This window comes from Podarcis raffonei, chromosome 2 (genome assembly GCF_027172205.1).
Source record: "Podarcis raffonei isolate rPodRaf1 chromosome 2, rPodRaf1.pri, whole genome shotgun sequence".
NCBI lineage: Eukaryota > Metazoa > Chordata > Lepidosauria > Squamata > Lacertidae > Podarcis > Podarcis raffonei.
The window spans coordinates 68,049,100-68,072,636 of record NC_070603.1 but is presented as its reverse complement, the minus strand read 5'-3'; the positions used below and the strand labels follow the sequence as shown (position 1 = coordinate 68,072,636).

Sequence of the window (23,537 nt, the reverse complement as noted above, 5' to 3'; positions counted from 1 at the left end):
CCTGGTGTGTGCTCTGCAGAGATAATCATAGAATCATAGAAATGTAGAATTGGAGGGGACCCTGAGGATCATCTAGTCCAACCCCCTGCAATTTGCAGCTGTCCCATACAGGGCTTGAACCTGCAATCTTGGCATTATTGGCCCCACACTCTAACCAACTGAGCTATTCAAAGCGATTGCTCAATTGCAATTACAATCATTTAAATGTGAGCAAGTTTTAAATCTAGCTGAGAGGCAGAGTTATTTCTAAAGGTACATTGATGGCAAATAACAAAAATATGAAGGAGGGGGATGTGAAAGAAGAAGTGTGAGAATGTTGATTGTGTGGTGTCATTTTTCTGGTTAAGCAAAAGGACTGTTGCAATGATTCCAGGTCAGCAGAGAACAAGCCACTTTCAGGTTATAAATTAGTACTAGCCACTACCTACTGGGGAGGAGAGGGGATATCCTGAAACAGCGAGCATAGTTTTATCATTGAGGAAGGCAGCTTTCCTCCTGCCCACATGAACAGACCTGGAGAGCAAAGGCTGCCAACAGTGCCCCTTGCACTGATCCAAGTTCTGCATTTATCTGATCATTACTCCTTCTCCTGGCATGTGCAGAGCTCTGGAAAAGAAACAATTGGGATCGGTGCAAATTGCTTCTAATTGTAAAGAATATCACAGAGTTGAAACATTTGGCCTAGAAAATGATAGAATTATTGCACGGGGGGAGACTACATGCAGTGAGGTAGTTTCAACAACAGGAAGGGACGTACTTTTCTGCTCAGATGGGAATGCATTTAATCCAGAGCTCATCCGGTCTTTTTTTCAGTGCTACAGCACAGTCCTGAAAGTAATATTCCTATATTCATAAAATTGTAAGGCTGCCATCGCATGGCCCCCACTGGAGGATTTGTATGGCTGCATCACAATCCTAGATTTACAGGGGTGGCAAGCTATGCAAGCAGGCTTGGCAGCCCATCATCATCACCATCAAAATGTAATACCTAAGAAAAGGTCAAAACAAATATTTTCAAATACTCAAAATCCCTCCATTTTTCTCCAGTTTCACCATTCTGATTATTTAGAATCAGAAATTTCAATGCAAAATCCAAGTGCAAAGCTTTAAGCTCGAAATTGGGATGCTTTAGGCTTGTTGGCGTCCCGTGATTATTTTGATTTTGGCAGGCTTCAAACACAAGCTTTCAATTGTCAAGTGCTCATTGCTATGGCATGTTATTGATCAAATGTCAGATACTAAAGACATTGCATGTTTTTCATCAAACACTATAAGATTTTAAAGCGCTATTATATGTCAACTAACAAACACCTTCTAATATTCTGTATTTTTTGCATGTTAACCATCAAATGATGTCAAATGTGATTGTAGCTTTCTTTCTTTCTAAGCTTATGGTGGAGACCTCAGTGGGAAGAACAACTGAAAGGCAGCTTGCTGATCATTAGTGATCATACTCTGCAGTGTAGAAGGGATCTTTTTTGTTGTTCTACCACATGGGATCCGCAAGATCATGAAGTCCCACCTTTCCCGCTTCCTTTTGGTTTTGGTTACCTCCCCATCCCAATCACAGTTGCACTAAAATCCTGGATACCTGAATTGTTTTCAGCCAGGCAGCAATCACTTTTCCATCAGAGGAGACCAGAATGAAAGGCTGAAACAATTATCCAAGAAGTTCCATCTGCTGATGAGAGTTGTTTCACCCTAAACTTATTTGTCTAATTGGCTGCACCTCCTTTCCTAAATGTCAGCCCTTGCCATGACTACATTCGTTGGCTAAAAAATGCTACAGGCTGGTTTCTTATAAAGGAAATGAACAAAATAGACATTTTGCCTCATATATCAGGTCATACAAAGGCTTGCTTTATTTGTTTTGTAAATGAAAGCTTGGACTACGTGGCTCATCTAGAGGAGCATCTGTCCCGTTGCCTTCTTGTATAGAGCATGACCCAGAATTATCTGCAATAGCTTCCCCCAACCTAATGACCTCCAGATTTTTTGGGCAGCACCTCCCATCATTTCTGACCTCTGGCAATGTAGAGTGGGGCCAATTGGAGTTGTAATCCAAAGCCTCTGAAGAGCCTCAGGTTGGGGAAGGCTGATCTACAGTTGGAAAAAACATGCATACATTCCATGACAGATGCCGTGGAGTCTATTCATGGGATGTAGACCATTAGAAAAACACTGTGATAGACAACTATGTGTCAGTGGTCCATGCAATCAGATATGAAATGTCACTGCAAGTTGATGATCAGATGTTGCTATATATATATAACCAATATCAGTTGGCCAATATCTGTTATCGTTGGTTGTTAAATATGAACAGCAACAAAATATTTTAGATGATATTCAAAGAGTATCCAAGCATCCAGAGAATACCTGGAGAATATTTGACTCCAACTTTGGAAAATAGAAAGTTTAAAAGAATCTTAGGAAATTTAATTTCAGCTCAAAAAGTGGGTTTATTAAGCATGTGCAGAGTGCCTTCACCACTAACTAATTACAACCATGTCCTATAAACATGGGCTTATTTTAGGTGGAAGTAGGTTTTATGCTAGGAGGGGGCAAAACCGAGTTATCTGTGACGCAATTGGTCAGTTAAGTATTTTTATTTATTTACTTGATTGATCGGGGGGCAGCTGCCCCCCTGCAGCCCCCTGGCTATGCCCACGCCTACAAAACTTGGAATAAGGAGCAGGGTACCAGGTCCTCAGGCTTTGGGACTTTCAGGTAGATTTGAAGCCAACTACCTCCCCCTAGTGAAATTAACTATGCATGTGTTTGATTAAGTTGAATGGAGAATGTACATAAATGCAGGTATTATTCTGTGCTTACCAGGTGATTGTGTGAACTCCTGCTGACTCTGTCAGTTTAATATTTATTCATATCTAGAGGATTTCTGGCCCACCCATCACCATAAGGATCCCAGATAGTTTGCAGAAAATAATAATGATAATATCAGTAAAGGTTACATAGGAATATTAAATATTAAGCCTGCACACAATGCAGATTTTATGACCATTCACTGTTCAACTCAGATGAACCCTGTACAGCACATGCCCCTATTTGTATACTCAGTGAGACTCTGGTAAAGCAATGCACTCCATTGCCAGATTTCTTGATCTTCACAAATATAGGCACCAATGTCAGTTAAAATGAAGCTGAATTTTGTACTCGCAGCAGTCTTTGACTTGTGGGGTTTTAGACACAATGCTGCATACATGTGTTGCCCTCTTCATTCAATATTCATTTGAAATACAGGCAGACAGAAGTACCTACAAAGAGCTATGGATGTTCAAAATGGCCCCATGGAAATGAATGAAATCAGATCTCTGTCAGTGGTTACCTGTCTGCCCTCCTGGAAATCAGTTTATAAACTGATGTTTGTCTGTGTGTCTATCTATAATCATCTGTTATATTATCTGCATATTGAGGCAAGTGAATTTTGAAAGAGGCTCTTTATCAATACGCTGCAATACAAGGTGTTAGAACCACATTATTTGCATGTTTTTGCAGGCGTGAACAACGTCGGTGCAACACCTGTGCAGATTTACATGTGTAGACACGGACAAAAAGAAAGAAGGAAAGTCGGAGAAAGCCACCCTGAATTTAGTTTTAAAGTTTCTCCCATATAAAAGTCTTCTTTGCGAGAAGGGCTGGGAGAGGATACCAAGCCCTCAGTCTTTGGGCAGGAAAAGAGAAAAGAACAAGTCAAGTCTCTGGCTGCAACTTCCTAACGATCAGTTGATTTACCCTGGGAGGATAAAGCGTTTGTTTTTGCGCCACGTTATTATAAAAAGGCTGACCAGGCTTGTCAAAGTGCCCCTCTCCATATGCTAGCACCGCTGATGAGAAGTTGCTCTTTGGGGAGAATCCGACACGCATGGAGAGGTTTGGGGCGGAGGGCTAGATCACTTTTAGGGAAGATAAGCAGTTAGGGGGCACGCACGAAGATGTCCCGCTAGACGTCAAGTACGAGAAAGCGGGAGGCTCTGGCACTTGGCGATCAAGGCGATCGAGAGAGGAAGGAAAGGGAACGCAGGGAGAGTTTTGACGCACGGAGACTTAAGTCAGCTCCAGAATTTGAGTCGGTTCCAGAACGCTGCTTGCAGCGGAAATGTTGCAGAGTGTGCGTGTATGGGTATGTAATCTCTCTCTCTCTCTCTCTCTCTCTCTCTCTCTCTCTCTCTCTCTCTCTGGAGAGAGAGGGGTGGTTCTTGAGGAGCGTTTGTGCGAAGAAACTGCCACAAAGATACGTGTTACACGTGTGGCGCTCGTGTGCATACATCACTGGGTTTCTTTCAACTGTCTTCGTCGTCTTCTCTTTCTCGGAACAAACCAAGCAAGAAAAAGAAAATAGTGGGCTTGTGTATATATATATTTTTTAATTTAAAAAAACCCATCGCCGCTAACCCCGTCCATTTGAACCACAGCGTCCTATTTGAGACACGTGTTTCCAAGACTCCGGATTACAAGAATGAAAAACCATCACCATTCTAATGGAAATCGTTCTAAACTGAAGTGAAACTCTTTTCTTTCAGGAAAGAGTCCTTTCTCCATTCTGCCCCACCACTCCCTATCCTAAAAAAGAATTACCCGACCTTCCTGGATTTGAAAGAGGGATAAAATGAGCCCATTAGGCACTTTTTAAACTGATGCGCCCTTGGTTTATTGGTAAAGGAGAAAAGAAATAATAATTTTTATGCCCTTGGTGGGGCGAGAAGTGGCACTTCCTCGTCGGAGAGTGACTTCTACTATGTGGAGGCCACGTGAAAAGAAATAAGGGAGGACGAGAGAGACATAATAATAATAATAATAATAATAATAATAATAATAATAACGCGCTGAGCTATCTGCGCAATGAAGACTCCGAACGACGGGTTCTTATTTTAAAAAACACAAGGCATATTTTGTGTGGGTGCTTTTGTTTCGGTTTTTTTGCAGGCATCTGCCTTATGACCTCGTCCGACTATAAATTAGAAACAAATCCCACGAATCTCTCGATGATGGGGTGAGGGGGGGAACTGTACAATCGGTCGTGAGAGTAAAATTAACAATGCGGACGGATCATCTGCTCTTTTTTTTAAAAGAGGAACACCAGCTTGGTGGTGGGTGACAGCTGTGCTCACAAAATCGTCTCCATTATGGAAAGGATGGTGGGGGTTGCATCCAGTCGGAAGAGCCTGTCACTGTGGCCCGCAACAACAACAACAGCAACAACAACAGCATTGGAGGACGTTCCTCTTTTTTAATTTTTAATTTTATTTTTTTGTGGTTGGCTGAAGGGCTGCACAGCACGAAAGTAACCCCACCCGCAACTTGGGCACGTAACTTTGGGACGAGCGGCGGACGAATCGTCGAGGCAGCGGGAAGAAGGACCTTGGTCCCTGTGCCCATTTCACGCGAAACCTGGAGGGCAAACTCGCCTCTTTCGATCGGGTGGGAACTTGGGGGAGGCTGCTATATTGGAAATATTTAACTCGATGTGCTGGAGAGGGAAAAAGAAACCCAAACTGCAGCCACCTTTGGTTTAGCGATGGGATGGCGAGAGGCCAAGAGCGAGCAATCAGTTGCTGGACGGCGCGCCTCGCCAGCCCGAACTTCCACGCGTCTTAAAACAAAAACAACACCACGAGGCTGCTGCCAGAGAGCCAGCGCGCTGCTCTCCGCCTGCATTTGCGCCTTTCCACTCCGATCCTGCCTCTTCCCAACCCGATCCTGTCCCCTTTTCCCCTTCCTTCCTCCCTTCCTTCCTTCTCCTCGCCGCCCGCGGCTCTCGCGCCCTGGCTGGCAACTTTCTCCGGTCTTTTCCCGGCGAGGCGAGCGGGGCGGGGCGATGCTAATGAGCGGGGCGTATCCCCCCGGCCCGCCGCGCGACGCACCTCGGAGTTCCTCGCCGCCCATTGGCGAGCCGCGGCGCGGCCGAGGAAGTTGTGACGCTATGCAAATGGAGAGGGCGGTGCCGGGCCCGGCCCGGGCCCCGCCCCCTGCCCGCTGGGGCTGCTGCGCTCGTGTTTGGCTGCGGGGAGAGTCGGAGCGGATTCCATTGGGAAAGACTGCAAATCACTCCGGTTCGAGCGCGTGGGGGGAGGGAAGAAGGGGGGAGGGAAGAAGCCAAGAGGATCGCCGTCCACCCGCGGAGGCTGCTGCTGCTGCTGCTGCTCCTTACCTTTGCCGGCGTGTCTTCCTCTCTCGCTCTCTCCAGCAGCCAGCCAGGCAGCTTCCTGCGCTGGGGAAGAAAGGCAGAAGAGAGAGAGAGGAGCCAGAGGAGCTCCGGAGAAAGAAAAAAAGCAAATATATATATTTATATATACATATTAAAAAAGAGGGGGGAAAGATCTTTTGCTGGAGGGAAAGAAAAGCCAGGAAGAAAAGGCACCAGAAAGAAGAGCGCGCGGGAGGCAGCAAACTTGCCGCTCTCTTGTCACTGGAAAATGACACTTGAGGTAGCCAAGGGCGCCGCCGCCGCCGCCGCCGCAGCAGCAGCAAAAGCCGCCGCCGCTCCAGTCGATCCTATTGTTTCTTAAACTGCCTTCTTTCTCCGGCGATCCCAAGGAGGGTGACTTCGGCGCGGAACGGGGACGGCGCCTTCGTCCTCCGGCTTCTGGCGCGATCCCGGCCAGCGAACAAACGATCGTCGTCATCTTCATCATCATCATCATTTTTTTAAAAAAATATTATTGTTGTTATTCTTCTCCTCCAAAGGCCACTCCGCCACGCAGCCTCGACAAGAACCAGCTCGCCACCAGCCAAGCCAAGAGCATCCGCGGCCAACCCCGGGGGAGGGCGATTTCGGTCCCCCTCTGGATTCTCGCTCGTTTTGTTTTTCCTCCCCCGCTGCTGCTGCTGCTTCTCCCTTTCAATGTCTGTGTTTGATTTTCTCTGATTTGCTTTGATTCCAGCAGCGGTTCCAGAGAAAAAGAAAGAAAGCAAAGCAAAGAGCGAGAAAGAGAGAGAGAGAAAGCAAGCAAGAAAAAAAAAAAACACTCCCTGGCGATTTATTATCATCAACACTATTCTTTGTTGTTGTGTTTTGTGTTGTTGTCGTTCTCTCTCTCTTAGATCTATATTATTACTATTTTTTAAGAAGAAGGGAGGGTCCTGGTTGCTATTAATTCATGTTTGGGATCCAGGAAAGCATTCAGCGGAGTGGGAGCAGCATGAAGGAAGAGCCCCTCGGCGCGGGCATGAACGCGGTCAGGACCTGGATGCAGGGTGCCGGCGTCCTGGATGCAAACACGGCCGCGCAGAGGTACGTAGGCGCTGGCGCAGCATCCCTCGCTCCCCTTGCCTTGCCCTCCTCTCTCTTCTTGTCTCGGCAGGCTACCTCTCCAGCAACACCAGCTCCCCGCAGCCGACTTTTTGCCTGCAGGACTTTTGCGCCGGGGGCACTTTTTGTTGTTGCAAGCGCCTTGTCAGTGGCGTCTTTACGCGCGTTGGCTCTTCCTTCCTAGTTGGGCAAACACATCTTTCTCTGTCTCTCGCTCACACTTTCCATTTCCCCTCCTCCTCCCCAAAATGGTTTTCACAATATGTTTACTCTTCCGATGCCCCCAGTCTCATAACCGTCTCTTCATCTCTCAAAAAAGCTACATTAATAGGCGCAACGCTCTTCCTTCCCCAGCATTGCCCTCCAGAAGATATAAGCACTAATGCAAATTGACCCCCGTTTCCTCCCAAAGCCTCGATTTTTTTGTGTGAGTTGCAACAGGCAATGAACTTTTTCTAGATGCACAACGCTAGACGCGTGTGTGTGTCCCTTCTGCAAAACCTTTGCAATATTTATTGGTAGTCATCCTCCTCCTCCGCGGATGCTCTTCCCGCCCTCCACAGCCTTGCATTCTGCAAAGCCTCTGTCCCGGACATCTGTAAATCTTTCTCTTTCACACACCCCTCTTGCTGTCAGTGTTTGCGCGGAAGCAAGTCCGAATTATTGCCGTGGGACTCGCCTCCAAGCCAGCCCCGGTTCGGATTGCAGCCTAGGGCGCATTTGCTAAGACGGATCCGGAACCAAGAGCCAACTCTCGGTTTTAACTGTCATGTTCGGCTGTATTTCACGTCCATCCTTCTCTGCCCAGTACCACCCCCAGGAAAAATGCCCCTCTGAGGAAGGGAAAGTTCTGCAGTTCTGCAGGGACAACCCAAAGGTTGAAATGTTTAAAGTTTTCCTAGGCAGCCTGTGGCGGGATGGTTCCCACCGCAAAGAACCGGAGAGGCGATGGAGCCTGAGGCGCTCTTAAAAGCTCGGGCGGAAAGATAAGGCACATGGCGGGTTTCCCTGACAGCTGAGGCCAGAGCGGAGGGGACTGCGAAAGAACAGCGCTGGGAAAGCAAAGCTCAGCTATCTCGGGCAGCTTAAAGCAATCTATAATTCAACCTGAGCTTTACAAAGTGGAAATAGAAGGTTTGTGGGTGGAGGGGGGTGTTTCAGGAGCAAAATAAATGTTTCATTAAAAAATAAAATCATAATCACTTTGGAGAGCATTGTTTCTTCCTTTCTGGCTCCGAGGAGCCAGGCGCTCCAACAAGGGAGAGAAAGAAAGAAAAAAAGAAAGGAAGGAGAAAGAAAGGCAACAAAATAGGTGAATCAATAAGTTTGCCTCCCCTGTAGGACTGAGCCACCTGCCCTGGTTTCTCCTTCGGGCTAGTGAGTTTCACAGAATTTTCTGCTGGAGAATAGGAGGACCAGGCCTGAAATGGACGTGGGTGAGGGCCCTTTAGCTGTGACCCGAGAACTTGCTGGGCATTTTAGAAAGCCGTGCGGGACCCTGGGCCGGGACTTCGAGTGCTTTTCGGCTCGCTAGCCCCGGCGCCCCTTACTCCGTGGCGTCTAGTGCCCTAACTCCAGCGAGGGTGACCAGAAAGGCGGGCAGAGGTGGCATGTGGGAGAGAGAGCCCCTTGGAGATGGGAGTTAAGAGGGTCTTGGGACCGTCTCGGGGCTCTCTAACGGTGTGTGTCTTTGGCTGCAGCGGGGTGGGCCTGGCCCGGGCTCATTTCGAGAAGCAGCCGCCTTCCAACTTGAGGAAATCGAACTTCTTCCACTTCGTGCTGGCTCTGTACGACCGGCAGGGGCAGCCGGTGGAGATCGAGCGCACCGCCTTCGTGGGCTTCGTGGAGAAGGAGAAAGTAAGTGAACGTGTGAAGTGCGGGGCGGGTGGGTGGTGAAGAGGCTCCGACTGCCTCACCTGCGAATTACCCTCCCCCACCCCTTGCACAGCCCATCACCAGAGAGAAAGAGAGAGGGAGGGAGCGCAATTCCACACCTCCATGCATTAAATTTAGCTTTGCAACTATTTTGCACGCTGTTGGGAACGGGGCATAACATTGCCTTTGCAAAATCCCTACCAGACGATTCGCCTTCCAAACGCTCGCAGGGTCCCTTTATCCCCTCAGAACCTCCACCCCAATTGAGCCAGTTTGACAACTTCATGCCACTACAACGCCCCCACCCCGTCGATTGTCTTCGTGACATCAAGGCGTGTCCCCTCCATCCCTGGGCTTCCCTCGTGGGCTTCCCTTCGGTTGCAGCCCTGCCCCAGGCTTCTCTCTCTTCCTTTTGGCACTTTTGGTTAAGTGCTTCAAGCTAAATCCACGCTTGAATGGGAAAAAGAAAAAAAAAGAAAGCGGGATGTGTGTGTGTGTGTGTTTGTGTGTGTAGAAACTAAGAACAAAGTAAAGAAAAGCGCAGAGTGGGTTTGGAGCGTCCCGGTGGTCTGCGATCGTTCTTATATGTGTGCGCCCCTTTTCCATTCAGGAAGCCAACAGCGAGAAGACGAACAACGGGATCCATTACCGGCTGCAGCTCCTCTACAGCAATGGTGAGCCCCTTTCCTGGCTCGGCCCAACCCTGACAGCTCGCGGCGGCTTGAAAGCTCTAGGGAGCTCCCTGGCTCAAGTGAACTGTTTACTCCTGGAAGTTAGAAGCCGGGGAGGGGATGCTTTAGGGGGGAAATGGATCAGAGGAAAAGAAAAGGGAAAAGGCCACCTCTCCAGTAGTCCCATAAGGCAGGACAGATTCTCTTTCCTTCCCCACGTGGCGACTGCTTTCGCTTTGCATGTTTCCAGCTCACCAGACACAACGTTTCACTTTGGTCAGTCAAACATGGAGGCAGCCAAGGCGGAGCAGGGAGGGGCAGCTGCCCCCCTCCAAATCAATATAAATCAATAAAAATACATAGTAAACGGAGGTTCTGTCCCCCAAAGCCCTGCTCCCCTAATAAAAGGCCTACCCTCCAAAAAAATCTTGTCTACGACCATGCAGTCAAACTCAAGGAAAAGAGGGAAAACTCTATTTTCGCCTCCACTCTCCCTTATAATATATGTGGGGTGGGGTGGGGGTTAAGGCGGGATGACAAGTCAGACTGGGACCGATGAGGGCAAAGGGACACCGGAACACGCGCCATCCAAAAAAAGAAGGGAGGGGTGTCTTCGAAGTGTTTGTGTGCATGCTGGAGTGACAAGGAATTTGAACCCGGGTTCACTTGCTTTTCGGAATGCTTACGTCCTTGTTATTTTCGTGATCCATCCCCCCAGAATTTTTTAGGGTTGTGCTTCGTAATGATGACAATAAATAACAGTAACAGTAATGGTGATTATTATGACAATCGGTTCCAAGGCCCTTCCCTCTTGCTCCTGGACAGCCGAGTAACTGAAGTTCAAGAAAACACCGATCTGTCCATTTTGTCATTTTCTGCATTATTTATCGTAATTAATTTATTTCATTAATTTATTTCTCTTCCCCACTCCCCATCCCCACCCTCTCCTGCTCGTAGGGATCAGAACAGAACAGGATTTTTATGTCCGCTTAATCGACTCCATGACAAAACAAGTAAGTTCCTCCCGTCTTAATTCGTGCCTGTATACTTTCTCCCTCGGAGAGATCAAGCTGTGTCTGGGGTGGTTGGAGGGGGCGCGCAGGCAACGCGTTTGGTTCGGTTCGCCGCGGGTTGCAGGAAGCTGAGACTGGGGGCTGGCTGGGGGGACCAGTTGGTTGGCTGCCTGTGTGCGTCCCCAGAATTGCGGAGCCGGCGATCGACGCGGGGAGCGCGCCGAGTGAGGTGAGGTCAAGGCGCGTAATGTGCGACTGCTTTTGTGTGCACGCTGCGACAGGCCGTGCAGCTCAGTCCCTCTTCCTGGGGGGAGGCGCAGCCGCTCGGGCAACTTGACACAGATCAGCAAATTAGGGGGAGAGGGGGTTGAGTTTTTCTCCTCTCCTCACCCCAAGATACCAATTCCATTTCAGCCCCTTTGCTGTCCTGGCCAAGTTTACCCCGAAGTAAACCCCCCTTGGCTCGATAGACCTTTGTTCCAACTGTCTGCCCGCGGATCCTGGCTTTGCACGGCCGGGTGAAGTTGATCAACTCCTATCCAAACCAGTCCCACAAAGACCTGGTTTCTTGGGCGAGAGCCGGAGGATATTTTCTGACATCGGCCAGAGTTTTCAAACGGGCCTCATCTTCTGGTTCGATCCCTGTACGGGACAGCTATATATATTCCTGCATTGCGAGGGGTTGGACTAGATGATCCTGAGGCCCCTTTCCAATTCTATGATTCTGTTAAGAGCGGACAGTTGCTATTGGGGCGCATTAGGTGCGAAGGATTTCTCTCTCTTTCCCCCACCCTCACATTTCCTACTCCAAATTCCTAGCCACTTAAAAGTCCAGGTAGAGGAGAGAGCCAGCAGTCCTAACGGTTAGAGCACAGAAAGGGGGAAAGTCCTCCTAAAGCAGGAGCGATGAGATGACGGAGATCTCGCCTCTGCGAGCGAGGGATGAAGTCCATCCGCTTGGAAAGGAAAGCGCGCCTGCGGCTGCAGAGCCCAGAGCAAGCCGCGCGCGGCTCAGGCGAAAGAGCGCTTTGGAATCGGCGTTTGGCTGCGATGGGCAAAGCGCCTCCTGCTCCCGGTTTTAGATTGGCCGGGAGCCAGGGCGGGGTGAAGGCGCCGCCGCCTTAAAGGTACAGGATCGCCGTCACAGCCTCCTCGCCAACCTCTCTAATGGGCCAGGGCCAAATAAGGAACTGAGATCGGGTTGCGGCCAGAAGGAGGAGGAGGAGAGGCAGGGAGGGCAATGTTATTTGTCACACACACAGAGATTAATTTTGTCTCCCCCCAAATCCGAAGTTTTAATTAGGCACAGTTGCTGTTTGAAATAAATAAATAACGTGCGGCTTCCTACTCCCTGAAGGCGTTCAGATCACAGGATTCTTCTCTCCCCCGCCCCCAACTCACTTTAATTATACGAATGAAAAGAAATAGAAAACAAACACAGCCACGCAAAAACAGCAACCAGCCAGTGTAGCAAATATTTATCCTTCTCTTATTTGCAATGACATTGCTAGTGTTTTTTGGTGGTTGTTTTTTTGGGGTGCGGGGAGGGGGGACAGCGATTAACTCATTAGAGCTTTGCAGCTGTATAACTAGGCAGTGAAATATATGCCGGGAGGTTAAGTGACTGTTTTAGAAATGCTACGTTCAAATACAAGCCTAGTTTTAATTTGTAATATGGGGAGCTGTTCCTGTGATGCAGGCTAATTTTGAGAATGACATTTGCTTCGGAACTCTCAAGTGTGTGTGTGTATGTGTACATACTCAAAGCCAAGCAATTGTGTTTGCAGGTAAAAGGCTACACACACAGAGAAAACCAAAACAGGAGGCAAGAATTTTGCCTCCCCAAATCACAATATTTTTGTGCTATGATTTAATTAAAAACCATTTCTTTTTTAAAAAAAAATCTAAAATTAAAAGACTTTAAAATCAGATCTGATTAGCATTCATGTTAATTATTTGAAAGTAATCAGTTGAGGTATATAGACTTATTCAAGTTTTGTTTGTCTATTAAAAAGTTGGGTTTTTTGTGTAGGAGGGGTTGCTCCACTTTAAAAAGGCCAGACAAAATCTCCAACATTTGCACACATTTATAAACCAGTTTCTGGGTGTTTCAAATTCTGCCTTCAAAAACTTTTATTGCTTGGCTTTGTTTTTGGTGGCTTTTTGACACCAAACCAGAAAGGTCAAAGTGCTGAGTTTGTTTTAGAACACTGTCTTTGATGATCCCTAAACATCTTTTCCTGCTATTGATGGCTGTCTTACAATAGAAAGAAAAAGAAAGAAAGAAAATGAAGTAATTATGTTAGACAATTCCATCATTCAGATACAGCTAATTGAAAGATACTCTTTTGAAAGAGTCTGTCGCAGGGGCTGAAACAAAAACAGGAACAATTCTCTAGCAGCAAGTCTCGAAAAAGTGGTGAACAGAATTGGCTGAAAATGGATCTGTGAGCTCATATTTAAATTGGCAGAAGCCCTCACAGTGCTTTGGGGTGTGTCTTGTGTATTTCATGAGGAATTGTTACAAAAATACCATTAAATATTATAATTGAACAGCTTTTGTATTACAGTCATGTAAGAGATGATGTTTCCACCTTTCATAATTATGATCCCCTGGTGGAAAGCGACTATTTGAGTTTCTATAGCTTTAAAGCACTTTCCTTTAACAAGGCACTTTGCTTATGATTGCATTGTTGTCAAATCATCTGTGAGTTTTCTTAAGAAAATAAAAGGTGAATAGTCTGCCATCCTTCGCTTAAATATGATGGTGAGATTTAAGCAGCCTGAATGCAGGATTGCAGCCTTTGTTTGTTTGTAGCATTTATAATATAGATATTACAGGCTATAATCACCTTTGGAGAATGTCTCAATTCTCCCACCCCCTTCTGTATCTAAATCTGCAGTGAGGAAAAAATACAGTATCTTTTTTTGAGTTTGGGGTGGGATCGAAGAGTATCACTGACAAATAACATAGACAGAACCAAGATCTGAGGGAGAATGTTGCTACAGAACTACATTAAAAAGCCTCTTCTGGATGTGAATGTAGAAAATAGCAAGCTGGTGGATACAAGTGTGTTGTGTTATTTGCTTCCTTGTTAGGCCCATGAATGTGCTCAGAAGTGGCACATGTGCCTTTAAATATAACCAGTGGCTGTATCAGTTTTTGTGTGTGTGGTGATCTGATTATTATTTCTGGAAAGCAAAGACGCTTGCTAAATTTCTGCTCGAAACAAATTTGCTTGGGAGGTCTTGAAGCCTGTGCGCTAGTTAATCAAGGAAGGAAGGTCAGTGCTACATAGGGCTTGCCAACGTGTCCAAATGTGGAGACATCGCTAGCGGTTTAGCGCAGAGTGTGCATAATATATAGGAGATTCCCGAGTAACTTTCAGCTTGTAATTAAATTGTGCAAAGCCTGGTTGGAAAAAAAATCTTTAATCTTTAATGCAAGTTAAACATATATTGTCAACCTACTTAGAGGGGCAGTATTCCAGTACACACGACTCAGAACAAATTGGATAATGGAATGATGACTCCGAAATGAAACTGTGGCAGAAGCATGCATGCCTTAATGGGGTGGCGTCAGCGGGAGACTTGTGCACGTGCCTTCATCAACAATGACTGTCCTACATGGCAGTCACTGTTTCAAAGACATTTGTTGCAAATATATTTTTTAAAAAATATATATCTGAAAAGGTTAATGAAGAAATAGGTTGTCCCCTTTGCTTCTAGGAATGTGTCAGTGAAGACACACCATTGAAGGGAAAGGGTGGTTTAAATCTATAGTGATATTGACATAAGCATGTAGGTAACTGAACTATATAATCATTTAATTCAGAAAAATAAACTTTAATAGATGGTTTATTATCTACAGTGATTGCAATCACTTTCATTCAATTGTATTATTATTATTATTTCTTTGTTTAAATGTCTGGATGCTTGAGACTCTCTGTATGAAAGTCATGGACAGATGCTGGGCTTGAGATATTGCTTTTTTAAAAAATAAAGCAGGTCGTAATAGTGTTTTATGAGTCATGGATATTATCCCAACTTCATCTGTATGTTGTTTTTTTTAAAAAAACCCTAAAGCCTAAGAATAGACAAGGGTATATTTTGGGTAGAAATCTTGAAATAGTTTCTCATGAATAAGCCATTGTTGGCTTAAATGGGACAGTACCTGCATGCAACTGCTTGCCTATATTTAGCAGTCTCTGATGCTGCCTAAGAAATTAGACTTGGGTCCTGGTATAGTGACAAAGCTTACCCCAACTGGTCTTCAGTGAGAGCTGATTTAAGCTTATGGGCATTAATTTTGTCTCTGCATGCATATAAGCAAACACCCAATCTTACTTCCCTTGCCCCGAACATGTGAATTTGTCCCAGAAGTTTTAACATTGGTCAGGCCTTCAAGTGTGTGCATGTATCATGTTGTGTTTTATGTGTCTATATTGCACTTGACATTGGATGTATTGGCAATGTAAAGCTGGATGCCGTGGGTGCTTCTCAGCTCTGGAATGATGTGCATGTAAATATACATGTATGCAAGCTGATAAAAAATACCCTTCACTGAACAACGTTAAGTTCTCTTCAGTGCTGAGAGCAGATCTTCTCACAGTTCAGTCCTAATGCACTTCGTAGAAATAAGTAGAGCTGTTTCCTGCAGAACTTTCCCCCATGTAAGGCATTCTAGATGCTATATCAAACATTGTTTCAAATAACTCTATAGATGTCTGTTCCCTCCCCTCCCTGCCGCTGAGCATGATGCACATGGTACATATGTAGTTTTCCATTTTTGCTCCGATCCTGCTGTGCCAATGCACACAGGTATTCAATCAGCTCTCTGCTCAGCATATTGCGTGGTTCTGTGGCTGGCACATAGGCGATTAAAATATTATGAATTCATTCAGAAAAGAACTCTGCAGAATCTGAGCTATTGAGCACAATGCGCCTTTGAAAACGCAAGAAAGAAAGTTTGCAATCGAGCCAGGTTCCAGCAGCTTCAGTGTTCCTTTGGTTGCATGTCAGAAAGTGCAGGTGATTTTAATTTCCTCATACGGAGAAGAATGCAGAAGTCTGAAATTTGCATGCATGATCAGGACCTGTGTGTTTGGGAAAATGTAAACTCATCACAGTGGAAAATGTGTTGTTTGGAGTCTGGGGGTGAAAACAAAGCTGAGGATTTTGGAGCGACTGCCTGGGCCAGATGGCCTAGTGCATTCCCAGTCTGGCAGCCCAACTGCTCCCTCCTGTATAATATACAGCCATTTGTTCTGGGATATTTACGCTAGAGTTGTTTCCATGTGAATGTTTGAGAAGCGTTGAAAACGAACATATTAAGGGGGGCAAGAATTTTATTTAATTCATGTGAATTCAAGTTGATTAGCGGGCCAACATGCCAGGGATGAGAGAATGAGAACAATGATTAGTGTCTTTTGGTTTAGGGCTGTTGAGCAAGAAAAATAATCGCTATATTTTGGGGGCCAGTCTGGGAAATCCCTTGTTGCTCTACCTATTAAAACATTATAGCAAATAATGAGAGGCTGCTCTGCAGCCGGAAATCAGAATTAGTGGCTGGTTAAATATTGCAAGTGGAAATTATTTTAATCCAGAATCTAAGCACTCATTCCTAAATATTTCCAAGGCTTTATCAATACAACATGATAGTCTGAACCCTTATGATTGGTATTTTATGATTATCTAAATACTCTTTGCCCCTTCTCCAGACATAGACCTATGGATTCAACCTGATGTATAAAATGCTTCTTTTATCTGGACACCCATTTGTCTGCATAATGTTAGATAGCACTCAGATATCCCAAGTGGTAAGAGATAATTTGCTGGATATAGGGACATAGGGATTGGTTCGTGACCATTTATGCACATTGGGTTACCGTATATCCAGTGGTGGTGTTCAGCTAACAGAAGACTGCTACCAGCAGAAAGGGGATTTTGGCAATTTTGGGCAATTATCCCACCCATCCCTGCAGCCCCCCTAACCTTCCATAAATATGGTGCAGAGGTTTGGAGGGGGAGAGGTAGAAATTGCTAAAAAACAACTTATTGCCCTATTCTGCACATGAAAACCTTACTCCCTGCTCAGCAACATTGTTGGATACAACCCATGGGCTCCAATCCAGCTAAAGTTAGTTGCTCCTATGTAACATTGCAGCTAATGGAACAAGTTAGTTATGACTGTAGAGCACGTCCCGCTGGAATATCCAAATCTGTGCATTTAAAAACCCCCCAGTGTGGTTGGATATATATCCCAATGAGTCAGAGGTCCTGTTCTGGAGGGGATTGCACTCCTACTGAGTGCACCAGTGCATAGTTTAGGTTGCTCCTAGAATAATTTTTGTTGATGAGCACCTCTTTTCAGCTTTGGCTGGTTCACCAGCTGTTGCCGTCCTATGACAGGGAGAACTTGGCTACTGTGGTCCATGTGCTGATAACCTCATGTTTGGATTACTCTATGTGAAGCTGCCCTGGAAGTTTTGTTGCATGTGGCTAGGCTCCTGTCAGAGCAGTGGTGGGCTTCAAAATTTCAGTGGCTCCCTGTGCAACACCAAAATTCACCCCCTTCCACCTCTCACTTTCTGTTATTCATCACTGTTGCTGTTCCCTCTTAGTTTGGCACCCAGTGTGGGCGAACCAGTCGTGTTCCCTTAAATCCACCTCTGGTCAGAGGCGGCCTGCAGTGAGCACAAATTGTGGAAGAACTGCAGTGGCATCTAATATGTGACTGAGCCAGTTTCGCGGTTTTGGTACTTGTGTACAGAAAGCCCCAAACAACTTGGAAACTCAATTCCTGGGGGAACACTTGCGCCCCTATAGACCAGCCTGTATATTAAAGTCAGCTAAGGTGGCTCTCAACAGCCTCACCATTTTTCGATATTTGTTTGGCAGCGTTGTGGAAGAGCGGCTTCTCAGTGGGGGCACCTTGCCTTTGGAATGCTCTTCCCTTATAATAGGATGGATGCTGATTCTGTTCTGCTTTGGGCACCAGGCTCAGGCCTTCCTCAACATTTAATGTCAGACTATTTGTCCTGACCTCTTCGGGTTGCCGTGCATTTGCTCCTGTTCTTAAGCTGTTGAGTATTTTTTGTGTTGCTTTTAACTTGTAACCCACTTTGAAATCACTAGCAATGAAGAGCAGGATAGAAATGTTTTTAATAAGTAGTAGTAGTATGTATATATATATGTATGTATGTATTTATTTATACCCCGCCCATCTGACTGGGTTTCCCTAGCCACTCTGGGCGGCTCCCAACAGAATATTAATAACACGATAAAACATCAAACATTAAAAACTTCCCTAAACAGGGCTGCCTTCAGATGTCTTCTAAAAGCCATTTATTAAAAGTTATTTCTAAATTAATAAACATAATGGTCCTAGTTGGAGGTAAGGGGAAAGGATTTAATTGCCCTTTTAATATACTTTTCCAACCTCCTATCAAGACATACCCCAGAGTTAAAACTATAAAAGGCAAACACACCCACAGCAGGGGGAAATTGCATCACATGGTTGTCTATTTCTTTACCCATGTGGGTTATGGTGTACATTTGCAAAATTATTTTTAGTACTACAGTAGTCTAACTTTATACTGGGGTACTTTCACTTCACTTCTTCCTAATTTATTGATCTTCTTTTGTAACTGGGTTTCACTGGAGCAGAGCCCTGCATAACTTTGACAATTATCCCACCAAAGGTCTTGGTTTCATGAACAGAGCATAAAAAATATTTGGAAATATTTAGATCGATACACCATTTTCATTTAATGCATACAATAGAAGGTGTGTGTGTGTGTGTTTAAAGGAATCGTAATTTAGCAACTTCCTGTAGTGGGACCTGAGTTTCTGTCAGCTGCAAAGATCTGAGACTGTTCTTCCTTCCGTCCTGAAACCAACTGTTGTAAATGTTTGCTGCCATGGTTTGTGAGCACAGACGGCAACCGTAAGCTAACCAGTCAGCCCCACACTTCTTATATTGTGCCATTTGCGAGAAGAGGTAACATCCTAAGGGTGGCTTAGAGAGCCAAAATAGAGTGGCACCTTGTGTATCCTGTTATCTGATAATTCATAAACAGGGGGGTGGGGATTCTTTTGGTCTTCCAGGTCCTTCATTGCAGTTTAGAGGTCTGCAAACTTATTCTTCCGAATAAATCTAGTTTTACATTTTTTAGCCTTGGTAATGGTGCAAGGGAAGGATAACAAGAGGCTGTTCTCCACAGGCCCTTGATGATTTATATATCTGCAACATTCTAGACACTCACATGTCAAGTTTAGCCAAGTAACGCCAGCTTATTGAACAAACACTAAGGACCACTTCTTGCAATTTCTCTGCCCAAGACGGTCTCTTTCCTCCCCTTTGACTGGATTTCACTCTGCAGCAGGCAAAGTGTTCATGGGACTTGGCCATTGAGAGCATGGCCTGTCCCCTTTTTGCATGCTCTTGCTTTTGGGTGGTGTTGGTCATGTGCACTGCACTGTTTCTGCATGAACACATGGTGCATCAACCTGCTCAACATAGTTGACACAGATCTAATTTCCCTGGTGCTTGTGCACAGATCCTAAGCACCTTGGATGGACCAGGCTCACATATAATGTAGGAGCAACCTTAGCAGGAATGTTGCATCAGTGTGTTTGTAAGTGTCCCTTATGTCAAGTTGGACCAGCTTCCTAAGCATTGTCTAAACTGACGGGTAGTGGCTCTCCAGGGTTTCAGGCAGGGAGTTTTTCCAGGCCTACCTGGAGACGCCAGGGACTGAACCTGGGACTTTCTGCATGCAAAGCAAATGCTCTACCACTGAGCTAAGGCCCTTCCCAACACATGCATGGCATTTAATGCAATTCATTGAGCAGCTATTATCAGTAAACAATCTGAAATGCAGGTAAAATTGTGTTTGGTCAAATAGGCTCCTAGAACTGGCTTGCCTTTTTGTTCTTGCAAAGAAGGAAATACTGAGGAGCATCTGCACAACCCAACAACCGTGTGTGTGTGTGTGTGTGTGTGTGTGTGTGTGTGAGAGAGAGGGGGGGGGGCGGGGTTAGGGGTGCCAACTTTCAAATCGGGCACATGCAGCTCTCTCTTCAAGCACAGTTTGATAGGCAGCAATTGGCAGGTGATAATGCTTAGCTGCAAAAGTGGTGCCTGCTGATTTATGCAAATTGAAGCTTTGATATAGGGCAGGAGAGGGTTGCTTTTGCTTTTATCTAGTTGGCAATCCTAAAGGAAATGCAAAACTTTTGGTAACCTCTATATGTGGCTCATAGAATGGGATCTGAAAGAAGTAGGCAGCGTCCATCTCCCGGCCATGCTCGAGTCTTCTGTTTTAATACATGCAGTTGCCTTGATAATAGCTGAGTGCAAAGAAATTGAAGTGAGCCCCTAGTGCATCGCAAGGCTAAGGATGTTATGCACGTAAGCAAAAGGACTGCTGATGTTAAACACAACAGACAGGTGATTAGATACCACACTGTTGACTCTGTTTGTTCATTATTGCTATTTAGCTGGGTTTTGTTTTTTAAAAAGTAGGTACCTGGAGGTTAAGTAAGCATAGCAGATGCATGGAGAGGAAGTGAAGAAAGGGAGGGAATTAAATCTGCTTGCTCTTATTTGTAGCTGCTAGTGAAGCTGATGTTGCTGCAATTAAACTCACATTGACTCCGGTGCTGGCAAGATTGGCAGCTGAGCATGCACAGTGGTGGGGCTTCAACATTTTCAGTTCTTACTTAAGTAGGGGGTGGGATCCTTTGGGGCCCTACTGTGCTGTATTAAATGCAAAATCAATTATTCAGCGCAAAACACCATTGCCCCAGCTTCGCTGGCTTTTTGGCAGTGCCCAGATAACCTGACATATCAAATGCAATTAAGCCTTTGGTATTCTTCCATTCCTGCGGTCAAAAAGTCCACTCTTGATAACATACAAACCCCACAGCATCAATCACTCGTGTTGCCTTTTGATTCTAGGAAGATTTTTTTTAAAAATCTAAACCTGCAAAAATCACAGTAGACTAAAACTTCATTTATTTAAATAATTGATTTATATTAAATGCACCTGTATCTGGTCATGATGATTTGCAGGTAAACCTCTACTTGTAAATATTCCTTTAAAATTCCAAGAGGCAAATCATTGTGTGTTTTTTAAAAGCACCGTCTGATGTAGGAATTAGTACCAATGATTCTAGTGCAGTATAGTGTTTACTTGCACAGATCCAGAACTCTGTGTGCACTCCGGTGTGCACCCAGACCTCCTTACATGGAGTGGTTTCCTCATTCACTTTAATTGTGTGCAAGACTCCACCCATGGGAATGTTTTTCTGCCTCTCTGCACAGCAGATCCCCCTCATCTGCAAGAGATCTCTGGATCACCACAAATGCTTTTAACATGAGGGTTTCTCTGTGTTTACAAGCCCAAGGACTTGTAAGTTAGAGCTGGTTCAAGCAATTCTGCGAGGTGCGTGGCAGAGTCTGGGTGAAACTGCCTCACGGCACCTTAGGGAGATGGGATGTTTCAAACCACCCCTAGTTCTCCTTGCACATCCAAAACCCACTTCATTTGCATGCACTGACTTTGCACGTACAGAGGGATTTTGACACGGAGTGCTTTCAAGTAAGTCACCATTATGGAAAAGTATGAATCAGCTCAAAGTTCCACTGAAGCCAGTGAGATGTGCATGTAAATAGGTGAGTGGATATGGAGTTGTCTAGCCCAATGCAGTTCACTCTAACTCAGTAGTGGGAGCCAGATGTGGCCCTCCAGGGCCTCTCTATCTGGTGCTCAGCAGCCCTATTTCACACCTTCAAGTATTTTTTTTGCCTAACTGGAATGTATCCTTGAACACTGATCATGCCTCTTGGTTGCTTGGAATGAAGAATATAGAGAGGTGTGTGTGTGTGTGTGTGTGTGTGTGTGTGTGTGTGTGTGTGTGTGTGTGTAAACAAGCCCGCTGTATAAACGTAAACATTTGCTGGTTCCCACAATTTTGCTTCTCACCCCTGGCATGGGGCCCCCTGCCATGTGCCCAGATGGCACTGTGGACATTGATCAGATACTGGCTCTAACTGGCATCAATTCTTAAAGACTTCAGGCACCAATCCTTTGCAGCCCTGCTCCCCAAGATCTGCTTAAATGAGAGATGCTGATGGTTGGACTCGGCATGCAACTAACTTGCAATGCTACTGAGCTGCATCCCTTTCTCTAACCATGTTTCCCTTGCAGTACTGAGCTCAGATCCTGCTAAGCATGTCAGGATGGGAAGCCAGTGGCTTTTCAAAAGGGAAAAGAGAAACGCACTTGGTACACAAAGCCCCAGTGGGTGAAACAAGTGGAACAATATATGCAAAGGAGCACAGGCTGAAATCCCTCTGAAATGCAAGCTAAGATCTTGGTTGATGAGAAAGGGATAAGATCTGGACCTAGGGAAGACACCCCCCCCTCCACCAAACCCTCTGCAATAAAGTTAAACACAGAGAAAGTCCCTCTGTACAAGCTCTGTTAGAGTTTTCTTAAAAAGTGACGTTGGCGTGAAGGCTGCAGAAAGCTACAGCAACATCAGTGCTATTATTTATGGCACTACTAAATCATATTAAAATATAGTATACCGTACTGGAGTGTGATAATACTATGTTTAAGCAATTACTTTTGCTGGCTAAGATTCATGACTGCTGCACAGGCAAACCTCACCCCCTCCTATCGCTTTCAGTGGGCAACCTTTTCAAAAGCAAAGTTACCGCAGTGCCAAGCCGTCTCATTTTATGCATGGCTTTGTTCCGCTTGTTTAGCTGTACTAGTTTGCTTGAGCTGGCCACACACACACACACACACACACACAGGAATTTTACTTGTTGGTTTGTGTTAGGGATGCCATGAAATGACTTATACTTTTAAAACCAAAGTTTTTATGCAGTACCCTTTTTAGTAAGGGTGTGCCAAATGATGCTGCGGACTGCAGCTCTGGCATCATAGAATTGTGGAGTTGGAAGGGACCACAAGAGTCATCTTCTTCAACTCCCTGCAATGCAGGAATCTTCTGCCCAACATGAGGCTCAAACCCACAACCTGAGATTAAGATTCTCATGCTCTACCAACTGAGCTATGTGCATTTTAATTTATTTATATATTTGAATGTTTATGACCCCCAGTTTTTCATAAAATATATCAAGGCAGCTTACAACATAAAATGCAATGGAACCTATCTACAAATGTCTATAAAGCATAATGAAAAACATCAATAAAGCATCAGTAGATATTGGCTGGTATCTACTGATACTTTGTAAATATACTTTGTCTCTTTGAAGCAAATGGGAGTACGAGGCTAAGTTAGGTGTGAGACACATTTATTTGTATACAGTACATCTTGAAACGATTCACTCATAGACATGAATATTGCCTAAACCTGTAATAGGAAGCTGGTTATAAGTCATTCAATGACTATGCCACCTAAAGTGCTACAACTCCCTCTTGAGGAAAGCTAATTCCACTATCTACCTCCAAAACAAAACAAAACACTCTAATGGCCTTCCTTAGTTAAGATAGTCAAAATCTTCAGTTTTAGGAAGGCTTTGGGGACATAAACTGTTGTTTCCCTTTTGAAGTAGTTTTAATGGCTGTGGTTACATTGTTTTTGATGGTTGTTTTTTATTTAAAAAAGCACATTCTACTCTCTCTGTTGTTTTAATGTTTTATAGCTGTTGTTTTTCTTTCCATTGCCAAA

The 23,537-nt window shown here is 45.1% G+C and overlaps 1 protein-coding gene across 9 annotated transcripts in view; it reads left to right on the top strand.

The window, feature by feature from the left end:
• Window positions 1-6,207: 6,207 nt before the first annotated feature.
• Window positions 6,208-23,537, top strand: part of EBF1 (EBF transcription factor 1) — a 372,029-nt gene continuing 354,699 nt past the window's right edge. For all 9 annotated transcript variants that reach the window (XM_053377135.1, XM_053377131.1, XM_053377134.1 and 6 more), the window contains exons 1-4: window positions 6,208-7,249; window positions 8,968-9,124; window positions 9,753-9,816; window positions 10,771-10,826. In XM_053377135.1, the coding sequence (XP_053233110.1) occupies window positions 7,116-7,249; window positions 8,968-9,124; window positions 9,753-9,816; window positions 10,771-10,826 (411 nt within the window). In that variant the 5' untranslated portion in view covers window positions 6,208-7,115. The remainder of the gene's footprint in view (window positions 7,250-8,967; window positions 9,125-9,752; window positions 9,817-10,770; window positions 10,827-23,537) is intronic.